This window comes from Molothrus aeneus, chromosome 3 (assembly GCF_037042795.1).
Source record: "Molothrus aeneus isolate 106 chromosome 3, BPBGC_Maene_1.0, whole genome shotgun sequence".
Taxonomy (NCBI): domain Eukaryota; kingdom Metazoa; phylum Chordata; class Aves; order Passeriformes; family Icteridae; genus Molothrus; species Molothrus aeneus.
In genome coordinates, this window is record NC_089648.1 from 59,290,054 (window position 1) to 59,317,677 (window position 27,624).

Genomic DNA, 27,624 nt, shown 5'->3' on the forward strand with positions numbered 1-27,624 from the left:
TGGGAAATTCTCTAGCCATGCAGGTGTATGGCAATATGAGAGAGACAGAGATTACTCCTGTTGGACCTGTTCCAGCTTGTATAAACTAGTCATTAAGTCAGTGTGTGTGTAAGAAAGGACAATTCATCCCAGTAATTTATCTGTTCTCTGCAGAACTGTGACAGCTGGGCTCTGATCCTCACATCAATTACTCACTGATTTCTACAAAATGCCACAGAAAAGACAAAGTGGACAGAAGATATAGTCCCTGGATTCAACATGTAGCTAATAGAGGGAGAGAGATTCCCTTTAGGTTACTGCAGAAACTGCATGACTGAGCTGCCTCTGCATCATCCTTGGAAAAGTGAATCTCTTTCCTCAACTATGGCTGGAGCTCACTAGGCTACCCCAAGTTTCTGTGATACTCTATTAACCAAACGCGGAGCCCAGAATAGCTACCTAGCAAGTACCTCAAGAACTGCTTAGAAACATGGTTCAAATCCTTTCCAGCTAGGAAAACCTAAACTGAATTTGCCAAATACCAATGGTGCTTACTCATGAGCAGGCAATTAGCCACAAGGGAGAAGCCCATACCAATGCTTCCTTGTACACAGCAGAAATAACGATTTTTTCCTAGGGTAAGTTCATGAATGGTTCCATGTTCTAACACTCAATAGAACATCCTCATTGTCAATCAATATATTATTAGAATCCTTAGAGGGTGATGGGAGAGACAGGGCTCTCCCTCTACCTCTCCTGTAAGAAGAAACAGTAATTGAGATCACCAAATTTAGAATTGTCTGAAAGACACTCAAGTGCCAGTTGTGAAGATAGATACACTTTTTAATTCCTCAAACTGATAGAGACTGTGTATGCCTGTAAAGTACAACTATTTCTTGTCAGTGCATGAAGTAAACAGCTTTATCCTGATTACACAGCACCACAGTATTTCTTTGTCCTTTGAAGATGTGTATCTTCATGTATCGCATGAAGATATTTGAAGATATGTATCTTCATATGTATCACATTAGAAATTTTAACTTTGAACAACCTGCCTTTAGACATAATTTTTAATGTCCATGGTTCTGTGGAATTTACTGTCTTTTTTGAGAATCTGAGGTTGATATCTGGATCAGACATAGGTATGCATAGTGCTGTTACAACATCTTAAACACTACCTTAAGCTCCTTAAGACCAAGCTGTCACCTACATTAAGACAGAAGCACATACAAACACCCATAAAAAGGTCTCTTTTGAATAGTTAAAAAGCTATGTCTCAAAGCATGTCTTGCCAATATTTGACTGGGACGCAAAATCTTTTTTGTCTACATTTTCTCTCTTTCTTAGTTCCTTCACGACAACCTTCCATGTATTCAGATATTTATGTGTGGTTGGGTGTGACACTAAAGTCACTCATTTTCAAATTCATTTTTACCCAGGAAACCACAGCTATCATTATTTTACGCACACCTTAAAACATGTATTACTGGGTATCTACAGTAGTGTAACTACACTGTAAATGAAGGCAGTAATTTTGAAAGTATCAGAGCTAATTTCCTGTCTTTTCCTCAAAATTACAGATGCTGGTAAGAAAAAACTGTGTTAAGCATCTGCTCACAAGTCTTTGGGATATTCAAGTCTTCAGGTAGTATCTAAAAGATAGAAGCAGCAAAAAAGTAGCATATTCTTGATGTTTAAAGAATAATACTTTTTTCATGCAGTGCTTTTATAAAATAATGAAACTCTGAAGCTGGTGCTGGGGACAGGTCCAAGAGGCAAAATATCCATGGTCTCTTTCTGGGTATTACTATTGCAAATTACACTTACTATTTACGGCTTGGTTTCCTAAGTGCATAGAATGCAATAAAACAAAAGACACCCCTCTCTTTTTCCCCAAAAATTCCCAAAAAACCAACAAAAGCTTGTTTTATATTCTTTCCAGGAAACTATTTTCATGATGAGTTATATAGCATCATTCTTCTGAAAGAGAAGTCATATGTGGTGACATAAATGAAGGGCATTGCCGTTTTTATATTTAGGAATATGATAGTGGTAAACAGAAACTGAAGTTTCTGTTCTTGGGTTTAAGTATTTTGGTCCAGGACACCTACTTTTTTGGGAGAGAGTTTTGAAACTGGTAGAGAAATTACTGTCCATCACTAAGGGGGACTTCTGACAGTAAACAATTTAGCAATTTAAAAATCACAATAATAGTCTCCTACCAAAATGGTCATCTTAAAAGGGAAAATATTACTTGTTTTTAACAAATGCACATGAAAATCTGTAGGGAGCTCTTTAAGAAGAATTGCTATTTTTTTCACAACATAGCAGCAAGCATATGATAAGTTAAACTGTGTTATCAGTGCATCTGAGGGCACTTCTTGCTGTCCGTGCAGCCTATAAGAATCACAAGATGTAGGAAACTGCTTACAAGAGATACATAAATTGACTAACTCAATAGTTGTACACTTGTAGATGCCACTGCTTATTTGCATAGCCCCAGTGACAGATGTCAAAGAAGAGGAATGCCCTTCAAGTTCTGTGAAGCAACTTTGCAAACCTGCTTCATGATTTTAGCATTACCAGTGAATGTCTGCCTTACCCATCCAGCACAGCGGATGATTCATTCAGCTGGCCCGCATGGTTCTCAGCTTGCAACACCTTTTCTGGAAGCATCCTGTCATGAATTTCTTGTGATAAGTCATCTATTTTGTCTTTCAGCTGATCAGACATTGGCTGTATCTTATTTGCAACACCTTCCACATACTGAAAATGGCAAAAGAAAAGCCTTTGAATTTCTGATTGCTAGCATTCTGTATCTATATATCAGGGTGTTTCTTCTTTCGTTGTGGGCTATTATCTTAACTTACCCATGCATTAAAATTTCAGGGAACTAGTATAGAATGAGTAACAGCAATGGCTGGACTGGAAAGAAGAGAGGAGATAAACAATATTCCAAGAGCTACTCTTGAGCTGAGTAGAAGCTTTTCTTTTATAATTAAAGAATTGCATGGTTTAAAGCTTATGGACTAATTTGGATTTGTTTCCTAAATGTAGATGCATATATAGCTATATTAAATTGCTGCTGTGCTCCACAGTAATAACTATTAAGTGGCAGAAGTTTCATGTTTCGGGACCCTTTGAGTGGATACAACATCTTTTTGCTTATTAAAGCTTCTCAGTAAGAACTAAGTTTTTTGAAGACTTGCCATTCCTGTTCCAAAAAGCTGTTTCACTGTGTCTCCTTTTTCACTTCTCCAAAGAGCATTTTTCCATTTATTATGGCAAGCTGCAATGATACTTCAAGATAGCTTTTTTTTTTTGTAGATACAACACTGATCTCAAACTCTGTTGGCAAAACTTTTAAGGCAGAATTTTCAAAAATATTATGTAAAATGAGATTTCAATCCTCTCCCTGATCTGTCTAGACTTAAAATTGTGGCCACAGGCAAAAAATTATTTCTGAAGCTTCCTTCTGATACACAGTTTTTGTGCAGACAAATCTATACCGAGATTACAGAGTTGCAGTGAGACTGTGAATGGGTCTGCTGCATCTCTAATTCTCGAGATAAAGTTAGTACCACAATCAGAATACTACATTTATAAATGGCAGAATCCCTAAAACATTGTGACCTAGCTCACATGTAATCCAAGGATCACTTAAAACTCCAAATTATTAATTTTTATACACTAGACTAGCTTTTCTGCTATACAGCAATGGAAAAAAATATCCCAAGTAAAATATTTCAATATTGATAAATACAATGAAAAACTAAGTTTACTTTATTAATCTATTTTGCTTCCATAATGATGTTTTGTTGTACTAATTCTCTGGTAAGGATGATAAATTCTCACCTCTACAGCTATGCTGATGTCATTTGCAAGTTTATTGGCTTCATCAAGGACATCATTCCCTTCCTGAAGGGTCTTTTCAACATCTTGTCTGCCATCTTCTACAGCTTGCTTCCTTTTCTATAGGATGAGTTCAGACAAAGAAAAAGACAAGTTGTTTACTAGAACAGTTCAAATGCCAGCACCTCAGTACAAGACTGCATTTTGTCACCATGCCACAATGCCCCTTCTGCAACTCTCTGAACTCTCAGAGCTGAGATGGTGACAAGAATAAAGCACATGTAAGGTATCTTTCCTTTGTCCTCCCATTCCCAGCTGTGTATTGTCCTCCCACATGGAAAGGTTTTGTTGCTCTCTAACAGAGGTAATGGCTGAAGTACTACTGCAAAACAAACCAGAAAGTTACAAATCCTAATTGTTACCCAGATGTGTAAGTTCCTAATTTTGTAAATCACCTCTGACAATGAATGAAAAATTTATAAAAATATTCTGCTGCTTTCCTACTTCCATCCACTGGTACTTCATCAACTGCTGAACGCAAAATAAAAGGTTTGGAGTAACCTAAAGATTTCTGGTTTTCCAATTAGTAAAACTACTGCATATTGTGTGGTAAGGATGGACTTCTGAATAAAGAATTGGCAATTTCCTGTGCAAGATCCATTGAGTATCACAGATTAGTTTGACAGGAAGCCATAGTAGCCTTGTGGGCAGGACTGCTGGAAAAGCACTCTGCTACAGTGATGCAGAGAATATTTTTTAAACTGAAATAGCAGGTAATTTCTCCAACCTTTACCCATCCACCATTGAGAAGAAAATGCACAGAACAGAGATCGCCTAAATTCGTCAGACCACTGCATTTCCTTAATTCAAACAAGCACTGAAATCTCTGCTGTGAACGGAGGTCTCAGAACTCTAACCTTATACTGTACTTGAGGTGAAAGCTCACTGAGATACAGAGCTGAAACATTCATCTTCATTAGGGTGACTCTGCTCTTTATGTCTCGGCTAAATGCTTGTTAATGTACAGTATAATATGCTCTTTAAGTCTCTGCAATTTAAATTAAATCACAAGCAGACCCCTCTTCTATGAGAGAGAGATCATTTATAACAGCTACTAACTACCGAGGATAGAGTTTGATTTATTACTCTGTAATATCCACACACCCCCTTCAGTCTTCTTCCCAGGGGTTGGAGAGGGAGATGAAAGGGTACGTTTCCAAGAAGCAAATATATGACAGCAAAGATTTTAACAGAACTCCTATTCAAATATTGAGCTCATGCTTTGAATTTTACATGACTATTTATACTGGGTTGAATTTAATTTCCCACAGAATAATAAATCTAGTGTACCTTCCACAAAGCAGATGGTATTATTTCAATAAAGCAGGGGAGTAATTCTGCTTTTGAAAGCCAGTGCACTTCCTCATTCTGAGGAACACGTTCCCTTTAAATTACATTAGATATAGTTAGATTTTTATAATACTTTTTTTGGCTTATATTTTTGTTTCAATATTTAATCATGCAAAGGTTCCATCTTTAATCAGAATCAAAGTAATTGAGGATAAAACCTGTCAGCACTTACCTCCAGCATGGTCATATTTTTTTGGTTGACTGCAGATAAACGATCGGCCTCCCAAATTTTACTTGCAGCTTCTTTTAGCAGATCTTGAACATCAGCAACTTTGCTTTGGTAATCTGCTAGCTTGTCCCGGACCTCATTTTTGAGATCCTCATTTTTCTCACTGGGCTCACCAAATAATTTCTTCACCTTGTCCAAAAGATCTTCTGCATTCCTGAAATACATTGCCACCTATGAAGACACTGAGTTCATATTCCCTACACCAAATAATCTGAATAGTCTCAATAATAAGGAAATGAAATAGAAGAAAAGGAAATTAAATTAAGTCTCAAAGTAATTTTCAAGATGACACATGCTTAATAAAGTGAAAGGACAGCTGTTTCTAAGCCCTTTCTTAAAAGAGGTTTTTAAATTCCACTAAGATCCTATTTATGAAGCAGAATATATTCAAATATTCTCCTTTGAAGACTATTTTTTAATTAATTTTTTTGGTTAATTTCCATTCTTGAGATCTGACCGGCAAACTGAAGTTTTCTGAAACATTTCACCAATTTCAAGCTGTCTTGAAGTAGACAACTGCTTTAGACTAGACAGTCAAAAATTGTAAATTCTTTCTGGTGAAATTAAAAAAAAAACAAACCTAGATCCTTGGATTTATGACTTCCAGTAGTCAAAAAAATTTTGCTTATCTAAAATACACTCTGGAGTATTTTTAATGGATTTTGCTGACCCCAGTTTTAAGGGAATGGAGTACTGTCATCTGCCTGCCTCAAATCAGTTTCACCAAAGGCAACACCACTGTGTTAATCCAATGATATGTCAAGGGCAGGAAAAAAAAAAAAAAAGTGGCACCTCAGGCACTTCCAAAATGATGCTTTAGAGATAAGAAAAATCCTAAGTAAACAGGAATATGTAGGATAGATAATAACTACGGAAGAAATTTATCACTCTTCCACCAAGGACAGATTAAGTTTTTCTTCCTGTTTCATTATGCCAAAGTGTGGAAAGCAAGAACTGTATTTTCTGAAAAAACCCTGCAATTTGGCCTGCCTGTAGTCAGTTCCATTAGGAATCTTCTAAAAATAAACATATAAATAAATGCACACCAAAAAGATATGGGCAAGGAGGAAAAGATATGCTGACACTGGACATAATTTAGATGAAGAGTCTGAAGTGGAGCCAAGGGAAGTCAAATTGTTATCTTAGTTTTGAGATTTTCTGAGTTTTTTTTCCCATCAATTCTGCCTTTGGTTTTGATGAAAAAAATTATTCACATATTGAATTCACAACTTCTGAGGACAAAATATTTAATCAAAAACTAAATTCCAATATTGACACCCTGTCACAGAAGTGTAAAAAGGAATTCAGGTTTTCTCTCATACCTCCTCCATTATTCTTCTATAAGAAGCTCCTGTCTTACACTTCTGGCAAATTTTGACACCCATATGACACTGCAGTACTGGAGGAAGAGTATGAAACAGATGGATTTTCCTTTTATTCCCTTGCCTCATAGCACAGTTCAAACTACTTATCTGTCCAGTAGTCTACCTCAAAACTCTCCCTTGCTGCTCCTAAGATAGCACTTTCATACTGATCTGTTGAGCATTTTCCCTCTGCTCTTTCTAATGAAGTATGAGGCAATCTGTTCCATGTAATCCCTTGCTTTAGAACTTTTGTGTGACTGAACCGTGCCACATTTCTTGAAATACTCTCTTGTACACTTAAGCTGTGCTACTTTCACTAGAAGCTATCCTGGAAAAAGAATAAAACCATACAAAATGCTTTAAGAATAAAACTATACAAAATGCTTGAAGTTTTAGAAGAAACAATCACAGATCTGGCCTAACACATGGAATGCTGAATGGTCTGGATGCTCAAAACGAGTGCAAGAGAACAAACAAGATTAGAAACTCATAACAAAATGATTAAAACCCATTAACTGCATATGAGAGCCTAAATATGTTAGAATTGCCCTACCAGCAGAAGGAGAAGAAATAAGGATTGTAACATCATGAATAGCATGTATAAGGTGACCAACTGTCCCATGTCTCTTCAAAAACAAAGATAGAAACATCAGGAAGCAATGTCAAATCATAGGAGGCATATATTCCAACACTGCATGGCTGAGTTATGCAATTCATTCCCCCAGGAAAGTGGATGATAGAAATTCACAGAGGTTCAGAAGCCATCAGACAAATTAGTGGAAGGAAAAGTCACACAAAAATAAAGCTACTCAGCATACTAAACAGAAAGAAAGAATTCTGGCTCACAGCATCCCTTGATAGCAACTCAGTGGCATCTGAGAAAACATGAAGGAATGTTATAAAATAGTGAAAGATATACTTCATAAATATTAAAATCGTGGCACTTCAGAACAGCAACTGGTGTATTTCTCTATATGCTCTTTTAGAGAGAAATTATTATAACTAATATGCCATTTCAGTACCTTAAGGCAATAAGAGCCTGGATTTGAAAAATTTGAAGGAAAATAAGGGAAAAACCTGCATATGTAAGAGAAGCTTTGCCATCTATGGAAACAAGAAAACTTTACTTCATTTCTCTTCTTTATTTAAGTTTTGAGAATTCACTGAAAACACAGCAGAGAATCCACTGAATCTTATCATTCTGTTCTCGGACAAAATTCTGAAAACAGAATACAATCACTGACAAAAGACAACTCACCAAAGTGTAAGCAACTCAAAGTGATCATGAGGCTTGCAAGAGCCTTACTTTATTCAAAAGTAAATATGTCAAATGGGTCTGCAGAGAGTACACACGTGTGTGGAGCACAGAGATCCACATCCATGCACCTGTACCTCCAGAGTTCTAAGAATGATTAATTTTTCTTCACTCTTCTTCCTTGCAGAGTGTATCCTGTCCACCATGTTAATACACTATTTAAAGAGTTTTATAACATTTTCCTTCAAGAGGCATTTTCAGAAAACAACATCTCTAGGGTCCTTTCCTCCCTACCCTGTAATGCACAGTGACTAATTTACCTTCTGTTGAGTTGGCTGCCAAAATTTCTTGGATCTCAGTGACTGCTTATAAAGAGGTAACCCTATCCTTAAGATAAACCATAAACTTTATTTGAAATCAATGAATATATCCATGTATCCCTTAGTATAAAAAGTATTCCTATACAGAGAAATTTAAAAACTCACTTTGTACATTTCAGGAAGAATGAAAGACGGAGAGAAATTCTGTCCCTCAAAAAACACCTACTGCATTTTCTACTCTAGATATTGGGCTAGAGTAGGAAATTATTTCATTGTAGTCTGACAGTTTCATGTCAGCTATAGCATTTGAGGACTAATAATACCTTGTTTGAAAGGCCCTTCTCCAGCCAGTCCTAAATTTGCAGGCAGCACTTTCAAAGGTTTCGCTAAATTTTTCTCATCTCAACTTTTTACTGGTTTATTTATTTGTGTGAGTAGAGAAGGCATAGAAGAGACTCAGTGAAATCAGATGAAAAAGCAATAAAACATTGCTCACAAATAAGTTTGCAATATATTCTTTTTCAAGAGAACAGAAAGCAGAGCTATCAGTTATGGGAAGAAATACTGCACTAGCAGGATTTCCAGAAAATGATCTGGTTTATAAAGTCTAAGATAGGCAGTGCAAATCTGATTCTAAACTGCTTGGAATTCTCAGCTAATTTTGTATTCCATTTACGTCTCCTTACAGTATGCACACACCTGATAACTGACATTTTCAGGCCTGCATAATTCTATCCCAGACAGTTTTTTGATCCATCACAACTTCAATGGACCGTGTCCCTGCTCAGCTGGATTCCCTGCTAGATGTTTGCACTGGTGAAGAGCTATGCAAAGTCTAACTCTGGAAATATGCCTGGTCTTACTCATATAGATGTAACAAACTACCAGAATTTTTAACTTCAAGCCAAGTATTTTTCTCAGTCAGGAAAGTTTTCAGCATTTGGCATATTGCTTTATAAACAGCTGCCAATATAATTATATGTATACATTTATTTACACATAATTATATAACCAAACAGCAGGCTTGTGAACTATGCCACAGAAATGGTTTATTCTGACCTACACCATTCTAAACGTGGCAAAATACGTTTAGATATAATGTCTATTTATGTCTTTATAATGTCTATTATAGTGAACAAACTTTTCAGACAGTTATTATTTTTATTAGACCAACTAGTTTTCCACAGAAAAACCCCAAGCTTCCAGATGGAATTTTTAGTACTAAAGCCATTCATCAGGTTTGAAGCAGAAACTAAAAACAAACTGAGAAAAATTAGAATTCAATTAAAAATGTTGCTGGTACCTGTGGAGCAGGGAAATAATTTCCTAGGGATTGCTTTCCACATATATAAGTATTTTCAAGAATGCAAATGCTAAATCAACAGATACAAAATATTAGACTTTACTTTCTTTCACATTTCTGTAAGCCTCAGCTAGAAAACTTGACTGGCAAACATGACAATCACATTTACAAGAATCAGACATTGTGACTAGGAGGTTGGAGACTGGGGTCTCTCCACTCACTTTAACTCATCTTGAGCTATTTTTTCTTGCACACTGAGGTCTCTATTTCTCATCTCCATGACCATTCCTTCAGCCTCACTCTGCAGTTCTGGAAGACTCTTCTCCAAAGTCTTGTCTTGAGTTCTGAGTGTCTCATTCAGTTTTACAGCATCTTCTTTTGCAGCTGCAGAGGACCAAAATGCATTTATGTAAGGAGTTAGTAATTAAAAACAACAGAGAAGCTGCCAACTCTATCAGCAAATGGAACACAACTTGCACTGGTTATTTCTGCTGTGATCCAATGGTCAGTAACAAATGAGAAAATAATATATGTTTCATCAAACCGTTTATTATAGTTCACTTTTCAACACAATAATTAAAGAAGTTTTTATATCCAGGATGATAAACACATTGCTCCCCTCCTCCTGCCCCTCAAAGAAAGAACCTTCAAAACAAGCAGAAGACAGTTTGCTATACAGTTTGTAGAATTAAGGAGCAGGGAGGACAAGCAATGAAAATTAGGCCTAAATTACTTTTGGAGAACCTTAAAATATGTCACTTTTAGCATTCAGACTGAACAGTGCTGGGAAGAATAAACAATTGTGAAATTTTAGAAAATGAAGTAGAAGAGGAGTGAGACACCCACAGATGTCTAAGCCCACTCATATGTTTAGAAGAAGATATGCAGAAATGGAAAAAAAAATTTGAAGGTTGGAGTATATGAAGGTTTACTGTAAATGTGTTTGTAACAGCCAAATTATTCCAAACAGATAAAGCTGTACACACAGCATCATACTCAAGGATGGACTAAAATCTTTCTGCCATAGCACTCCACAACATATTAGAATACCCACTTTCAGAAGCAACTAGGTCATTTATGGCAAACAGTTCCATCTTCAATTTTAAAAAGTACTGCTGCCCTTCCACAGTACAGAGTTCCCAAGCACTGATTTCTCTAAAATGGCACTGTTCCTGGTCACAGGGGTACTTATGAGTACTTAAAATTAAATCTTTAATTAAAGACATTAAAATCAGTATTTCAAACCTCAGTAAATTACTATTTCCTCTACACATAGTATAGGTTTAGAGCAAATTATGAAGACAATTCTAATTGAATGATGTCTTTGATTAGCTGGTGAGAACTGAGATTTGTATCTTTAATAATGAGTGGTTTTGTGAGGTCTGGAAAAAGACTACACTTTCCTCAAATGGATCATGGATATCTCAAATATTTACTATATTATGTATCATTACTAAGATACCTCAGGCCAGGAATAAGTCTATATAAATTTTTTAAAAATTTTATTAAAAAAAATAGTGAGTAACCTCCCTGAATATTTACATAAGAGAGAAAATGAATATATTAGCTAACCTTTTCTTAGGTTTGGAAAAACTTATACCAAATTTTATCCTTCTCTTCTCCTAACCACATTTTGTTTTGTGTCTTGGTAGAATGTAAATGTCAGAGTCCAGTGGTGGTAAAAGGTCTGGGTGCACTGACATAGACAAAGGCTAGGAACTGCAAAGAAGGGAAGTTCCATAGCTAAGAAGTAAAATTAGTTACAGCTACTCAGAAGTTCAGAAAGTCAAAAATCAGTAGAAGTGGATAAGCAGTCAGAGTATGGTCATTAGAACCAATCACTACAAACTTCTCACTTTTAATGAGGAGTTTTGTCAGTGAAGTAAAAAGTATGAATGAGAAGAACGTAGCTGTGTTATGAATCACCAGTGGCATCCAGCTGTAAAAAAAAGTTATTGGGACATAATTAGGAGAGCAGACATAGGCAAGTTTTACTCTTCCCGAAGAGCAAGACACTGAAAAAACATCATTTCATGCTTTTTGGCCGTGGTTCGGAAACACAGATATAATTTTCAGCAGAGAAAGGGAAATTACATGAAGGTGAGTAGGAGATTTGGGAGAACACTCTTTTGTGTGATTCAGCCTAGGAAAAAAAGGGGCCAAAGTGGAATATGATTCTTCTCTGCAAATATATCTGGTGTTGGGGGAAGGAGGAGAAGTACTAGGGAATGGAAAAAAACATCTATTTGAGCTAAAGAACAGGGTTTGCCAGGGAACACGATGATAAACTAAACATGAATATTTTTTGGTAGAAATGTGAACTATGGCAATTATGAAGAGTAATTGCCTGAAACTGCCTGAAACTGCCTCCTATCCAGATTTGTAGAAATTACTTTGTATTTGTGTATTTGTGTATTTGTAGAAATTACTTTGAAGATGGGCTTTTGAAAGTTTCTGATAGTAGGAGAGTGGATGCCTTAACCCACAAGGTATCTCTCAATCCTGTGATGAGTATTTCTCAATGTGTATTTCATGTATTCTTAAAATGTTAACTTGACCACTAGGCAAACACATTGATTTAAAAGTTTTTGTCCACTTCTAAGATACTGCATAAATTTATTTCACCCCCTCAATGTTTTCTAACTTTGTATTTCCTACTGCTAAACCTGCTTGAGGAAATTTTTACTTGAGCTACAAACACTGGGCCTAAACTTAGTAGCATCAAAGACTTTGTTTTGCTCATCATCCCAAATTCATCCTGAAATATGGGGAACATGGTCTTTTGTTTAAAAAAATTCTCAAAAATTTGCTCACTTTTTTTTGTTGCTTTGCCCACAATTTTTTTCTTGTTGCTTTTCCCACAATTTTTTCTTGTCAAAGTTACAACTCCTAAGGATATCCTAAAGTGCTGTTCAGTTTACTTCCAAAGCACATACATGGAAGTGTTACACAAAAGACAATATAAAATGTATTTTATAGCACTTGGACAAAAGTCAAAGCTTTTCCTTTCAATGACATAAGCCTTCAGAAGCATAGCTACTAAAACCAGTACTGCAGTGAATATCTGGAGGAGGAAAGAGCTGAAAAGTCTTTTCCAAGTAAAAAAAAAAAATCTGTATTTGCCAATTATTGTAATATTTTCAGCCATTATCTTATTTAATAGCTTTATGAAATATATAGGTCTTGCTTCTTAAGGCCATCTAGAATCTATTTTTCTCATAAGCATTTATTGCAGTGTAAGTGCAGTGAATCAGTCTGTGGAAGACAGCGAGCTGACTTTGGCTCCATGCTTAGGTAGGGTTAGGAGTCACAAATTCTAAGCAGCAGATGTTCATTAACAGCAAGAAGTAAGTGCATTTTTGAAGTAAAGCTGGTGAATTAAGATGATGTGTTAATGTACCAAGTACTAAAATTACATCAAACTTTTTTACCAATACATATTTTTAACTGCTTTGAAAATAAACAAAAGCTAAGCACTGTTTGTTACTTCATCATAACAGCTCTTCAGATAACTGCAAAAATCCTGAAGGAACATGCTCCGTCTTCTTCTAGTCTTTGTTCACATTTACCAGTACACTAAGTGTTTATATAAACTCTATACACAGATTTGAAGAAAAATTTGAGGACAGTTTACTGCCTTTTCTTCACTCAGCACTTTAGGCACATGACATTTCTCAGCAAGTAAAGTCTTCCTCACTGTCTCTCAGACCCTCTTCCCCTAACATCCTCCAGTTTTCTTGAGAAACAACTCAAGTACTTTAATTTTTTCCAATACCTTCAGCAGCTTGGAGAATGCCTTTGACGAACTGTCCAAGAGATTTCGCTCTGTCATTAGTCCTCTCGGCATCCTGCCTGGTCTGCTCACCATCTGCTGTCACCTTGGTAGCCTGGTGATACCAATTCAGGGAAAATATAATTAATGAACAGGCCAAGGCTGCACTATGTTATATTCCGACAGGCTGAATACATGTACAAAACTTTCCTCAGGCCAGAGGCAATCAATGAATTATTGATCAGATGCATGGGGAATGAAATGCTCTGTTCAAGTACACAATTAAATTTTATTAGCTTTTCCTTTAAATGGAAATTGGAAGGCTTTATTTTAGGTTCTTAGAAACCCTACTTGTGTGCAGCAGCACATCAATGGAGACAGGATGAAATTATCCACTGACTAACAATATCTTTGCTTAAAGAAATGCTGTTTGGAACCTTTTAATAGATTCTTCAGGGAATACTTCCCATAGCTTCACAATTGTGTACTTTTCGATTGACAAAGTGCAGCAGGTACTGTGACCTCTTTGCTTCTTCCCTGGAGGTGTTCTCAAAGACACAGTTCATTCCAACAAGCAAGAAGAACTTTAAATCAATACATTAATTTGACCAAGAAAGAGAGAGAAAAATAAAGAGTAGTTTTATTCAGCTCTAATGCTTGAAGTTGTTCATTTATAACATATTGGGATGCTCAGTAACATTTAAGCTTTCTGTTACTAAATGCTTTGTAATTGTACTGAATCACAGCAGCAGCAGAAAGGAAGACATCTGCTGCAGACCTGAAAAACATGCTGAGGAAAGGAATCATCTTAGGACACTACTTAGCTCTTGAGGTCCCTATTTAAAAATGTACCCTTTTTTATTGAAAAGAAGCTAAACATTTCAAGACACAAAGCTTGTTGATCTGTGCTGCAAAGCAAAAAAAAAACCAAACCAAACCAACCAACCAACCAACCAAAAAAAAAAACAAAAACAAATAAAACTAAACCACCAAAACCCAAAAAAACCCCCAATAAAATCAGTAAAACTCTAATTTTTTTCTTTAGGCTTTACATTCCCCAAAAAATCTTGAAACAAGGCAGTATGAATTTCCCAGTCTCTGTGAAATGGCTAGAAGGTCAATAAATCAAAATGAGCTTAGGTTTTCCCTGACTTGAACTGCACAAATTGTTTCTCCCTTACAAAAACCCCCACACTTTTCAGTAATAGTCAGAGAAATAGGAGCACTTAAACACATTTATTTTTGCCTGATTGGCTTCTATATGGCAGCCCTCAAGGTACTTTACATCTGAGTTTCTGAAATAAAATTCCTGGCATTATCATTCCACTTACAATTTTGGGCTACTTCAGAGCAGTTACACTGAAAGTAATTTACACTGAAAGTAATTTATATGAAACCGGTTCAGGTAAATAGAAATATACAGGAAGAACTAAGAACCCATGCAGACTGGGTGGAGGAGTTTGTTCTATTCCATCCCTCTATCAGTAGAAAATGTCTTTTCACACTTACACAGCTTTAATCATACTATTGGTTATTTCCTCTAAGATTTACAAACCCTTTTTACCTGCCCGGATACAGAACTAAAATATTGCTACAGTGAGCTGTAAGAGGCAATTGGGTTAGAAAAAAGGCAAAAAAATCCAAACGGTCTTGATAGACCACTGCTCTAACTCTCCTTGGCATTTCTGATGTCATTTAATTCTTCATGTAATTGAAAAAAAACCTTATTATTTATTATCAAACCCTCCAGAAGAAGCCTTTTATTCTTTGAGTTTTATTTGTTTGGAATATTCACATTCGGTTTTATTATACTCTATAATATTTCTAGTCCTTTGCTAGAAATGGTGTTTTATAACTTACATATTCCTTTCTTAGTTTTGATTACTTTTTCCACATTCATGCTAATTCAAATTGGCCACTTTAACCTCTCTATTTATGACTGAATAGCATGTATCACATTTTTCTGAAAATTAATCTGTCACTGAACAATTTTCATTTCCTTTCAGTGACAGCTCTCTTTAGTACTTAAATTCTATTCAGGTCCACTGAAGGCCTTCTGTATTTTGACAGAATTTCCTTTGCTGAAAAATCAGCTTTTGCTTCACTATCTAGTCTAGATTTAATTCTCTAAACCACATTAAATGGCAAAAATCCTTCATACTGTAGCTGGCCATTCCACAGCTAATTAAATGTTTTCATTTGTTAATAAGGTCCTAGTAATTTTCTACATGTCTACAATTTACTACAGCTCACCATTTCTGTAAGGTCAGTTTTCAGCATCTTCTAACAGTTGAAACAGGCCCAACAAACTCTTGCTGTGGGAGCAATAAGGGTGAGGCAAACTGGACCCAGAGCAAGGGTTTGGAAAGAGTCTTGTAGAAGTTATTTGGACACAAATAAAACTTTTTGGCATAAAGGAGATCCAAAGAAAGTATTTGAGATCAGTGAACATGTTTTGGTGATGTCCACAGCTTAAACTTAGTGATGGAAGTTCCATGAAAGGCTTTGCTCCAATCTGGAGTAACCACTTAGCAATTTAAACTATGAGCAAGTACTAGCAACTACGAACACTTTTTTTGTTTTAGCTTTGTTTCCATGTTTATTTAGTCTGAAGACTTAATCAAGCCTTAAAGAACCCCTCTAGATAGCATCTGGAGGCTGTCCTACAGGAATTTCTTTAGCTAGTGAGCTGCAGACCATAGAAGGAGGTGTAAACACAGACATGTACAGATGGAAGTTCTTGGCTTTCTCTCCAAATGTTCCCAGCTATTGCAAATTAAGTTGCTTCTGCTACTGCTTCCAGAAACTTTCTAGTTAGAGAAATTCAGTACTTGGGGAGAAAGGTAAAAGTTTACAAAGACAATAAAAGCATTTAAAATCAATATGAGTGATTCTGATCCCTGTCTTTCTTGAACACTCTAAAGGTACCTAATTAGAAGGGAAGTGGGGGTTTTGATGAAATACAGTGAACTGAAAGGAACTGAAGAAATCAGGACTTCCTCTGGTGGTAGGTGTGGGAATGTGCATGCAAACGTGAACTTAATTAGTGCAAGAAAGACATGAGGGTCTTCTATATGGCCAAGTAAATGAAGCGCAGAACAATGTAAAAGAAGGGAAAGGAGTGCTGCACTGAAGTAAGAGATCATTGCTTGAAAAGAGACCACAGGGAAGCAAAATCCCCAAAAGTGTTGTAGTGACTAAATACTACTGTCTTCTATATTTTATCTTAAAATGCTTAGAATTTTTTTCCCATGGAAATAGATTCCTCACCAATCCTCACCAGCTTTTTTCTTCATCAGTACTGTTTCACTTTGAAAATATAGTGAGCCTGCAAATCAGATACAGGAAAAAACTTTGGCATCTATGGTGGTACTCTGTACTCCAAGTGCCAGTCATTATGTAGTTATCAGCTGTATCGTCATTTGGAAATGAGCCTTGAAGACACGACGTCAGGACTCGTTCTTTTTGGAACACTATTCTTATTTACAAATACAGAAGGAGAAAGGTAGGACCTGCCACCAATTTCCAGTCCCTAAATTAAAAAAAAAAAACAAAAAAACCCCAAAAAACTACCCCAAACTGCTCCAAGTAACTCTGTAAGGATAACTGGAAATCATAAGGCTACTTAGTCATCACAATGATGAAAACCTGCAAAAACATAGTGGTGATAATGTGGCCACCACAATAACTCCCCTAAGATCACACTTTTGATATGTTTTTTCTTCCAAGAGTTGTCTACAGAAGGTCAGAATCTATATTAGTTTAGGTCATCTCTATTGGGGAAATTGGAAAAGGATATTAAAAAGAGCAACTTTACAAGAGGAAAAAAAAACCTGTCTTAGCCTAAGATTGAGAAGAAGAAGAATAGAAGAAATATTATCTTCCCTGCTTGTAGAGCTGACAGGGGTTAAAAATCCAGCTAGACTTAAAACTACTGCAGTTGCTTCTTGCAGAAAAATAAAAGATCAAAGAGAAGTGGAAAAGCAAGCTTTCTCATAATGTCAGTACATACAGATAGATACTGGTGTATGCATGCACATGTGGGTGCCTACATATCCAAACACACTTCAGATGCTTTTTTACCCACTACCCATTTCAAAATTGCATAAAAACCACAAAGAAAACAGTTTCTCTGAGAATTTTAGTTCCTTAAACTATGTACAATTTAGAGACATGATGCTAAAACTGCCTGGATTTTATGTGATTCTCTGCATGTATATTGATCAGTACACAGTACTCTACATCTTTCCTATTTGGTTCTTTCAACTCAAAATCGTGACTTTTGGTAGTGCTTCACATCAATGTACTTTGGACAGCTTGATTTGTACTGAGCCTGGTTCATACTCCTATTTTTTCCTCCACTAGGTGGCACAATTTATATTATTTTCTTAGACACTGTCTATTTTGAAATAAAACTTTTGTAACAGAAAGAGTAACATAGCACATCTATTGAAATCCAGAAGTTGCTAACTATGCTCATAAGGAAATCTAGAAGACACATATTTAACTAAACTTGCACACCTCTTTAGTGTAATCTTTTCCAGGTAAGCTCATTCTTGGGTCATCTGTATGGAAGTGAAAAAGCTTTCTTACCTTATTAGGAAGTTTTCAGAAAATATGTGTCAATATAGTGGCCCACAAAAAGAGATTTTTAGAGGACTTCCTGTCATTTTAGACACTGAGACTGAGAAGCATCTTATAATTCATCTATTCATTCATGTTTAATGCATATTCAGAAGATTTCTGTCATTATGCAGCCTCAACCAAACCCATAGACCTCAATGCAATCACAGACATACTCTTGTCAGTAGTTCATCCATTTCTGTCACCAAGGTATCCAGATTTTCTCGTGCTAGCTGAAGAAATCTCTCTGGTGCTCTCTGAGGTGAAAGCAAATGCTGTTGGGAAAGAGATGGGAGAGTGAAAAATCTGTATGTGATGGATGTCAGTGCTTCCAAATATTGAAGAGAAGAAGCATCAAACATTTCATTACAATATGCAATCCCTTTTGTCACTGACTCGTGTCACATTCATCCAACAGGCTTTTTTCAGGAATCTTGACAATTTACATAACTTGTAAGTATGGTAGGGAACATACAATATGTAAAATACATAACCATTTTATAGACCATCAGCATGAAAACTATTTTTTTTGTATGCAACATTGCTTTTCTATGCCTGAAGTGTAACTCCTTGCACATATGTTCAGAAATTACTGTTGCAAGATTTATTTATTAAAGTAAGTAAAAATAAATAACTGTAATACTTATTTATCAACCAAAGCAAGTCTAAAATAATTAAATCTTTATTTTTTTCTTCTTCTCTGAATGTACTCACAGCTGTGAGGTTGAACAGAATCAAGTGTAGCTGTACTGAAGCTCTGATATTTATGGATGTGATTACTGCCAACATACCTTTAATTCCTGTGTCATGTTCTCAAAACCATGTAACATTTTATATGGAGCAGGCAGCGGACCACTAAGGTTAACACTCAGGATCATCTGGTTTAGCCGATCCAGGTCGTTGAGAAGGAGTCCTGTGCATTCATCATCACAAGCTGGGGGAAGAACAACAAGGCTGCTAAACATTTCTTCCTGCTAAACACTTAAGACATTTGATTTAGATATTGTGTGGCACACATGCAATTCTGGGGGAGGTAACAATGATTTCATACATATTACCCCAAATGTGTAGCGTGAGAAAAAATGGAAACAACAGCTAGGGAGTAGGAAAGACATTATTGCTTAGGATTTAGTAATGGACAGTTTAATATAAAACACAAAGATCAAAATTGATAGGCTTAGCTCACTAAAAGAGGAAATAATTAATGTTGTCCACTGCAGATTAGCCAATATAAAATATTAAATTATACAAGTAATTTGGATGAAGTTTGAGAAAAGCAGATAGGCAATTTGGAGATCAGATTGGCAATTCAGAGAATCTAAGGAGCTCTATAAGAAACACAATATGCTTATGGATTTGAATGCAAGAATAAAAACCTTAAAAATCTCCATATAGCAGCATGGCCAAGCATACTAAACCTGTAATGCAGACAGCTGAAAGAATACAGGTAAAAATACTGATAGCTTTCTTTTAAAAAAATGTTTTTCCCTACCTTTTTTCATTAACCAGTTTATAAGCTTTTCATGTATGCTTCCTTTCTTGCAAATGTCCTTCAGGATGAAAAATATTGTTGTGTGCTGCATATATCAAAAGAAGTTTGCATTTCCTCCCTCCCTTAGTTTCGATTAACTATCACAAGAAATTCTCATCTTGTATCATTTATGCAGCAGACAGGAGAATTCTTCATCCTTTAGAACAGAGTTGTGGGAATACCTTTCTGCTTCTCTGCATAAAGAGCTAGCAAACCCAAACATCTCAGGAGATGAAGCAAACTGTGGAACAATGAATTCACTGGTGATAAGAGACATGGAGAGTTTTACCTAAAATTTTACAAGCGTGTAATTATTTATTTCAGCAAAGCTAGGCAGTTTAATAGCTAAAAAACCTCGCTAAGCAAAGTGTATGCTTTTGTAGAAAAGAGAAGTAATTTTCAAAAGAGAATTACTTCTTTTTTCCTGAAATCTGTTCCTTATGTAGATTACATCTTTTCTGTTCATTAAAGTTTTCATAGTTACCTAAATATGGTTAGTACTCTTTTAACTGTTCAATATGCCAAAGACAAAGAGTAGAGTCAAATACTGAGGGAAAAAAAGGTAAACTATTTCAATACAGCATGAAACTCCAGTGGGGATTGAAAAGGAGACCAGGTAAGATGCTGGATTATCGTAGTAAGAAGTGGGTGAAGAAGGCTAGATACTACTGTTATTTTAAGACTTCCTTTTGCATTTTCATTGCTTCCATTTGCAGACTCCTTCCTCCTATTTCACACTATTTTGTTACATAAACTGAACGGCTCTGCAGTCAATAACTGTGGGCATGATACATTCTGATTTATGCTCCTACATGAAATTTTACCTCCCCCCAACTAATTATCATCCCTGTTCTTGCCATCTGTGTGCTTGCCTTTATAAGCCTGAGAGAATTCGAGGAAAAGCAGGTTTTACAGCAAATAATGTTTTATATAACAAACACCTGTTCTGTAGCTGATCAAGAAGGTAAGGAGACCTGATAATCATTTTGCAGGATGAAAAGAAGTGATCTTGAACCTGAAAAGAGTTGGCCTTTGTAGTTTAGTTTAGTTTTTGCTGTGGGTTTTTTTCCACATATTATTTCACTCATGAAACAAGGGAAATCTATTCACCTTCAAAGTTTTCCTACTGGTTGGTAATAAATTGCTAAAAATTTGTTATGTGTTAAAGACAAACTCAATTTACACCAATGAGAAAAAAATGAACAGCCCATAAGACATGAAGTATTCTCAATGAGTGGGCAATCAATAAGTGAGTGTTCAGTATAAATTAACACCTCTTGCAAAATAATCAGGTTGAAAAGAGGAACTGCATTGAGTGAGACCACAGCTGAGTAGATGAGACAGGACTGAGCTACTCCAGTATTCAGTCTGTAATGTACTGTAGCTATGGGAAATATTTCAAAAGCATGATTATATTTTGCAAGACTAAATACTTCTGTGTCTATCTATAAAGCTGTCAGGATAAATTTGTGTCTAATATTAACAAATACAGCACTAAATTCAGATCATTACAGCAGTGCAAGCATGTCAGAGTCAAACCATGCAATCAATATTACAATAGTTCAACAAGCAATTAATGCAAATTACTGCGTTTTCCATTTTCACCACACTTTTCCATGCACACTAAGTCTCTAAGGATTTTGACTTACCTCTTGTGAGAAATATGCCCAAAGTATGCATGCTAAAAGAAATTCTTTTAAGTTTATTCCATTTTATGAAGAAACATAATGTGTAATAAAAGAAACACATCTGAGTCACGTGTTCCTCCAACTGAGTGGTTATCTGACACAATTTTGCTTTAATACATTCATTTCTGTGAAGATTCAAAAGACTGTGTTATGACTAGCAAATTTTTGGTCTAAGGGCAATCATGCAATCTCTGATGGGAGGTGGTATCCTATGATACTCAGCGACTCTTCAGTATCAGCTTCCTGTTGTTTCAAACAAAGTGTTGAACTACTGTTAGCTCAATAATATGTTACCTCATTTTTCCCATTTTGGCACTAGTCTCACACCAAATAATGAGACAGCCTTCATGTGCCTTCCAAAACAGAACCCCAGTAGAGAGCTGAAAGCTTTATCTTGCCACTGCTGCTGGTTTCACACAGCTTACATGATCAGTAAGTCTCCAAAATATGGGAAAATTCATACCCAGATCAGCGTCTAAAACACCTACGAAGGTTTATTTCTGATTTTTATTATCTAGAAATCCTCATCTGCTGGTTCTGATACATACCAGTAGTAGCTGAGCTTAAAGATTGCTTGATTTGGGTGAAAGACAGGAGTGTGGATCTAAACTCAACAGGAGCTCATTTTCTCACAAAAATGGAGAACAAGTGATAGCTTATCAGGTTCTAGGCCAAGCAGGGATGGCCTAATTGAGCTAATGCAGCCCGAGAAGCAGTTGCCCAACAGAGATGTAAATTAATTCTTACAGCTGAGACACATGGACACACAGCAAAATAACCAGAACACTGAAGAAGGTAGTCCAAGGCTTCATAAATGTAGTGTGACACACATTCTTTTCAGCTCACTCTGTAAAGGCTCCCAGCTCCTGCTGAATTAAGCGCTGTGTAAGAGCTGGGAGAGGCTTTGTTTCACAGATTCTACAAGAGCTATCTCTGACAGAGACAGCATCTCTGCCTAGTTCTCAATTCCATATCTGCCTAGGCAGATAACATGGAGCTCCTCACGGTTTTGAATGGAAAACTTTGATTCTGCCAGAACTGGTGGCTGGGAGCTCCCTTGTTCTTCTTGGTGTAGGGCTGTGATGAAGCAGAGATTGACAGCTGGGAAAAAAAACCCCTCTCATTGGAGGCATCAGTCTTGAGTGCAAATACTTAAATGCCCAAGACCTGGTATTAAAGGAATCTCATTATATAATTTTCTTCTTCTACCACTCTTGAATATTTAAATACATAAAGATGAAAATTTGTTGACTGCAGCAAGGCTGAGGATCTTTTTTGTTTTTTCACCCCACAAGACTGAGTTAAGGAAAATTTCCTTACAATGAAATATCTGCTTGATCTCCCTGTGTCATGATTGCTTCCTGTTCAGTCACATCAACTGCTTTACATTTAGGCTTTTGCTTGACCCCAAGGAACAATTGTGACAGGAGCACACATCCAAGGAAAGGTTTTTTAGTTTGTGTTGCAACACAGCTCAAACTTTTTTTCTGAAGTCTCCATTGTAGTTATGACAGATACCCTGAAAGCATTCAGAACTTGAGCTCGGACTTGCCATATAATATATAGAGCCAAACAACAATAAAACCTTGAAGTCCTCACCAGGATTGTTTTGTTCCATAAATATGGCACAGCAGTGAGCAGAGTCACTGTTCCCATAACACTGCCATCTAGGCTTCTTCATTTTATGTACTACAAACTCTACAACTGAAGTGAAGTGCAATGTCACAAGGTATAACAAAAAATACACAAGAGGATTACTATTTCTAAGAAAATGTATGATTGCTACAGGCTTGATTCAAAATCTGAGAGAAGATTTGGGAGAACTTTTGTCATACTTGGCAGTATACAAGGATGCTGGCAGCATTATTAAAATTAGCTCCCAACCATCACTATTTATTCTTTGGGTACTGGCTTTTTCAAAAGAAAAGGGAAAGTGAACCTACAAAGTTAATTGCTTGAGTCCAAAAATTCTAAGAAAGTATTCATAAGCAGAGTGCTTTGAATATCTGTATAGGACAACCTAGGTGGTTAATTCAGCAGGGGAAATAATCCAGCCACTAGCCATTAGAAATTTTTATGATTTGCAATAAACCAAACTCTTGTATTACTTATGTTTTTTTAAAAAATCTACTTTTTGGATATAACTTTTGATTCCCTGATGGAATCCTATAAAAACCAAAATTATTCTATTCTAAGAATATAATGGGAATGGAATGTGCCATGCACCTATAATTATATAACCGTTGCTATTTATCTATAAGTGGAATCTTCCCTCTTTAAGCAGCAGCTTTCAAAATAAATATATATTCTATTTTACCTGTACCTCTATAAAATATAACTGGTATAACACATCACTGAACAGTGACATGCAGTAAGCAACTGAAAAAAGCACACATAATTTAAAAAAACAGTAAGAATCCAGTAAAAGAGATTTTCAGCTAGATCAGAAATAGATCACTTTAGTGAAAATGCATGCTCCTTTGCTTTCCCCCCCACCTTTTCACTGAAAATCTTCACTTAAAAATCTTTAGAATCCTTATGATCAGGGGTATGTTAAATTCTAAACATTATATTTAAAGAAGAATGCATGACAATATTTTGGCTAAAATACCTCTCTGATCTGATTCAAATACACATTATTTGGTTTTTCAGGTTTGTCAGGTTTTTATACTGTGTGGTGACCTTTTATGGAATTTGCCAAAAATTCATTATTTAAATGGTTATTCTTTTGTAATTATTAAAAAAAAAAACTTTCTTTAATATTAACTACACCATACTAACAGAACAGCTTAATCAGTATGTATTATACTACTTATAAATACTTTTTCAATATGGCTGACTGTATTAGGTTAGACAACTTTACCACCTAACCAGGGGTTCTCCACACTTCTGACTGGTACAATGCAATTGCAGTAGTTGAAATGGAACCACAAATGAGCAAGAGTAGGTACGTGCATTCAGCTCATTTTAACTACTGAATGCAAACAGGATTCTCCTCTTGACACTAATTAATTTTCTGTACTTTAAGAGTACCATTTGTTTTGCTTTTAAGGTTTTGTTACAACTGAAGCTGGTCAGAAGGGAATTTACTATTTCGCAAGTGATTGATACATGAAAGTAAAAAAATAAATTGTATACAGTTGCATTAAACTCAGATTGGAACAGCTCAGTGTTCTGACAGCAAGGATGGAAAACTTCAGGTTGTCCCAAAGGTGTTTCTAATGGCTCTTTGACAGGACAAGGACTATTAAGGCACATTTGGGGCTGCAGCAATGAATCCTTACCAACAGCTGCACTGTGAAGCCTGCAATATACCAGACACTGCTTACCACTGGCAAATTCCCACAAAATCCAGGCTTGCCACACTCTCTTTGCCACAGATCTGTGTCCACCACAGGCTACAGAAGTTACTGATCAGGCTTATTTTCTACCATGTCAAGGGTACTGTACTGCATTAGCAAAGGCAGGTGTGGAGAAATATGTGTGCTGAGGAACCTTTAAACAAGAGGAAGATAATACAGTAAGACCTAATAGGCACATAAAATGTGCCTGAAATATACTGAAACATTAAACTGCAGTTTTTGCAATTTATGATATGGTTATTATTGATGGTTATTATTATGGTTATTATTGATGGTTATTATCAACAGTAAAAATCTACTTCCTGTGATAGGGAGATTTAAAGTACATCCCATCTGCTCCTATAGGTGGTTCTTATCTTTACGACTAAAGAAAAGAAATCTTTGCATTTGATTCCTCACTTCTAGTGGTCAAATGAAATGTCCATATACATATGTGAAGAACTGTTCTTATGGTGAAAACTGAGTTCTTAAAGTAAGAATGTAGGTAAGTTAAGAGTGTAGGTATATTTCAACACTCAAATTTAAATATGTTGCAGTTAAATCAGAGATTACAGCAAATAACATCTTTCAAAGCAAAAAGGTAGAAAATTTCGTTTGCCTGCAAACAGCTTTTTCCATTCACAAGTAGGATTTTTAACCTTATTATCCACACAATGAAATAGCCTGATTAACAAATTCGAAAACCATTATTAATAATAACTTGCACTTAGGCTGTTTTGTACAACGAATCTCTGTCATCCTGGATCCTCAAAAGACTTTTCAGAATACTGATAAGGTAAAAGACTAATAAAAAAAGATACTAAGTCATGCCTGTGATTGGAAAAATAGGATAATACTGGCAATAATGTAAGACCTATTCAGGATATTGAAAAATGAAGTAATTTTCATGCAGATAGCACTCTGTAGAACACAGTTCTTATTTTAAAATTTTGTAGCTGTAACACTTATGAACTTAACTTGCAATTACAATTCTCCTTGACACAGAGACCACAAAATGGAACTCAAATGGTAGTTATTTCAGCAAAGGGACTACTTACTCCAGTTGCAATCATTTTGATGTTCAAAATAGAGCTTAAGATAGTAAGTTTAGAATTAAGTCCTAAACTACATCACACTGCAGGACATTAGAAATTTATTTCTCTTAAGTACACTACTCTTTTAATCAATGAATCAATGCCTTGTTGTTAATAATAAAGAAATAGAAGAAATTATATCTATATTCCCAGTAATCTATAATTTCTACCTGGGAATCAGGACTGATGAAAAAGCACTTATTTTAAATGACTTACTTAGAAGCTTAGTTCTGCTAAGTCTTAGTGACTGTCTGAGAACTGATCCCAGCCATTTTGAGTGAAAAAATGTTCTGCATTGTGTAGCTTCTGATTCTATGTGTCTAATATCTCTTCTTTAGAGCACTTCAAGAAACCGTGCCTTCCATTCTTGAATTATATAATTCCTTCAGACATTACAAGCACTTCTTTTGTTTGAAGTTTGCTTTTGAAATGTTTGCATTTTGTTTTAACCATTTCATTTTAATACTAGAGAGGTGTGCACCTCTGTATATTGAGGTACAAAAGAAATTAACTTTTTGGAGAAGCAAAAAAAAAGGAGATGGTACCTACTTTTCTTGATGTTACGTGTCCCTCACACAGACACTCCAATTAAAGATAAAACATTTAAAACCAGCTCACTGCACCTTGCCAATACTTCAATACTTTCAAATGTGCACAGTTTAATAAATATTATATACTGTGGATTTACTGGAACTCTACCCTTATTCTACTTCAAATTTAACAATCATGCCATTGAAGGGAAAAAAAACCATCACAATAAAGTTAGTCCCTTTATATCCTGGGGGAGATGAGGAAGAGGAAAATGCCTTATTTCAGTCAGGGCTGATAAAGAATTCTAGAAAGATTTTGCTACATTTTTTTAAATAAGACATAAGCGTGCAGCATTACATGATATGAGACTGTGGGCTTAAAATAAGCACTATCCAATATAATGAAAAAAATCCAAACAAAAATACAAGATAATCACTTGGCATATATCAAAACTGAGGAGAAAGATACCAGTACTGGAAAATATAAATTGGTGGTTTATGCTATTAGTTCTCTATTTTTAACAAAAAAAGTTCTTTTCTGGATATAGTGTACTATCATTGCTTACATCTTTTAAATTCCAATGGATGGTAGTTGAATCAACATGATCAAGTAAACCTAAGTAAAAACTTCGTGTATGCCTCATGGCATAGAGCATTGCAATTGCTGGTTAAACATTTAGGACAACACTAAAAAATTCACCAAGAGAAAATATTGTCACAACAGTAGCAACAACCTTTGGCAAAATTACAGACTCTAAAAAGCCAAAAAGAATTCCTTCAAAGATTTTTTGTCATTTTTCAGTGATAATACTAAAATTATTGAGAATTTTCTTGACATCTCAAGGCCTGTGAAAACAAAATGGACCAGATGTCAACATAGTAAGAAACCTGGCAATTATTTTCAAAGAAAGCCATACAACTCACTGTTAAACAAGCAGGATTGAATTTCTGAAATATGACAAACACAATCAGAAGTTATCCAAAATCCCATTAGTATACGTACAAATGCATCTCGTGCCATGACGCGCATACCGATGCTCACAGCCAGCACACTTCCACCCCGTGAATCCAGGCTTGCAAGTGCACTGCCCAGTGACAGGGTCACAGGGGGCAGGCACAGAACCATATGGATCACACTCACATGCCTGGCAGGACCCTCCTGGAATCTGTGGGTTTCCTGTGTAGCCAGAAGAACACCTAGACATTGCAAACACAAAATAAGATTTGTCCAACTGAGATGTGGGGCACAAAGAATACTTGGCAGTGTTTTAAACATAATTTACACAAACATCCATGAACCATTAAAAAAAATCTTTATTGCTTCATGATCAAG

General features: G+C 35.8%; 1 protein-coding gene across 1 annotated transcript in view; it reads right to left on the reverse strand.

Annotated features, from left to right (window-relative positions):
* Window positions 1–27,624, reverse strand: part of LAMA2 (laminin subunit alpha 2) — a 254,837-nt gene that overhangs the window by 62,176 nt on the left and 165,037 nt on the right. Inside the window, exons 33-40 of the mRNA XM_066546117.1 lie at window positions 27,295–27,488; window positions 18,899–19,041; window positions 18,284–18,382; window positions 13,488–13,599; window positions 9,934–10,096; window positions 5,414–5,624; window positions 3,835–3,951; window positions 2,582–2,745 (exon numbers count right to left, since the gene is read on the reverse strand). Coding sequence (XP_066402214.1) covers window positions 2,582–2,745; window positions 3,835–3,951; window positions 5,414–5,624; window positions 9,934–10,096; window positions 13,488–13,599; window positions 18,284–18,382; window positions 18,899–19,041; window positions 27,295–27,488 — 1,203 coding nt within the window. The remainder of the gene's footprint in view (window positions 1–2,581; window positions 2,746–3,834; window positions 3,952–5,413; window positions 5,625–9,933; window positions 10,097–13,487; window positions 13,600–18,283; window positions 18,383–18,898; window positions 19,042–27,294; window positions 27,489–27,624) is intronic.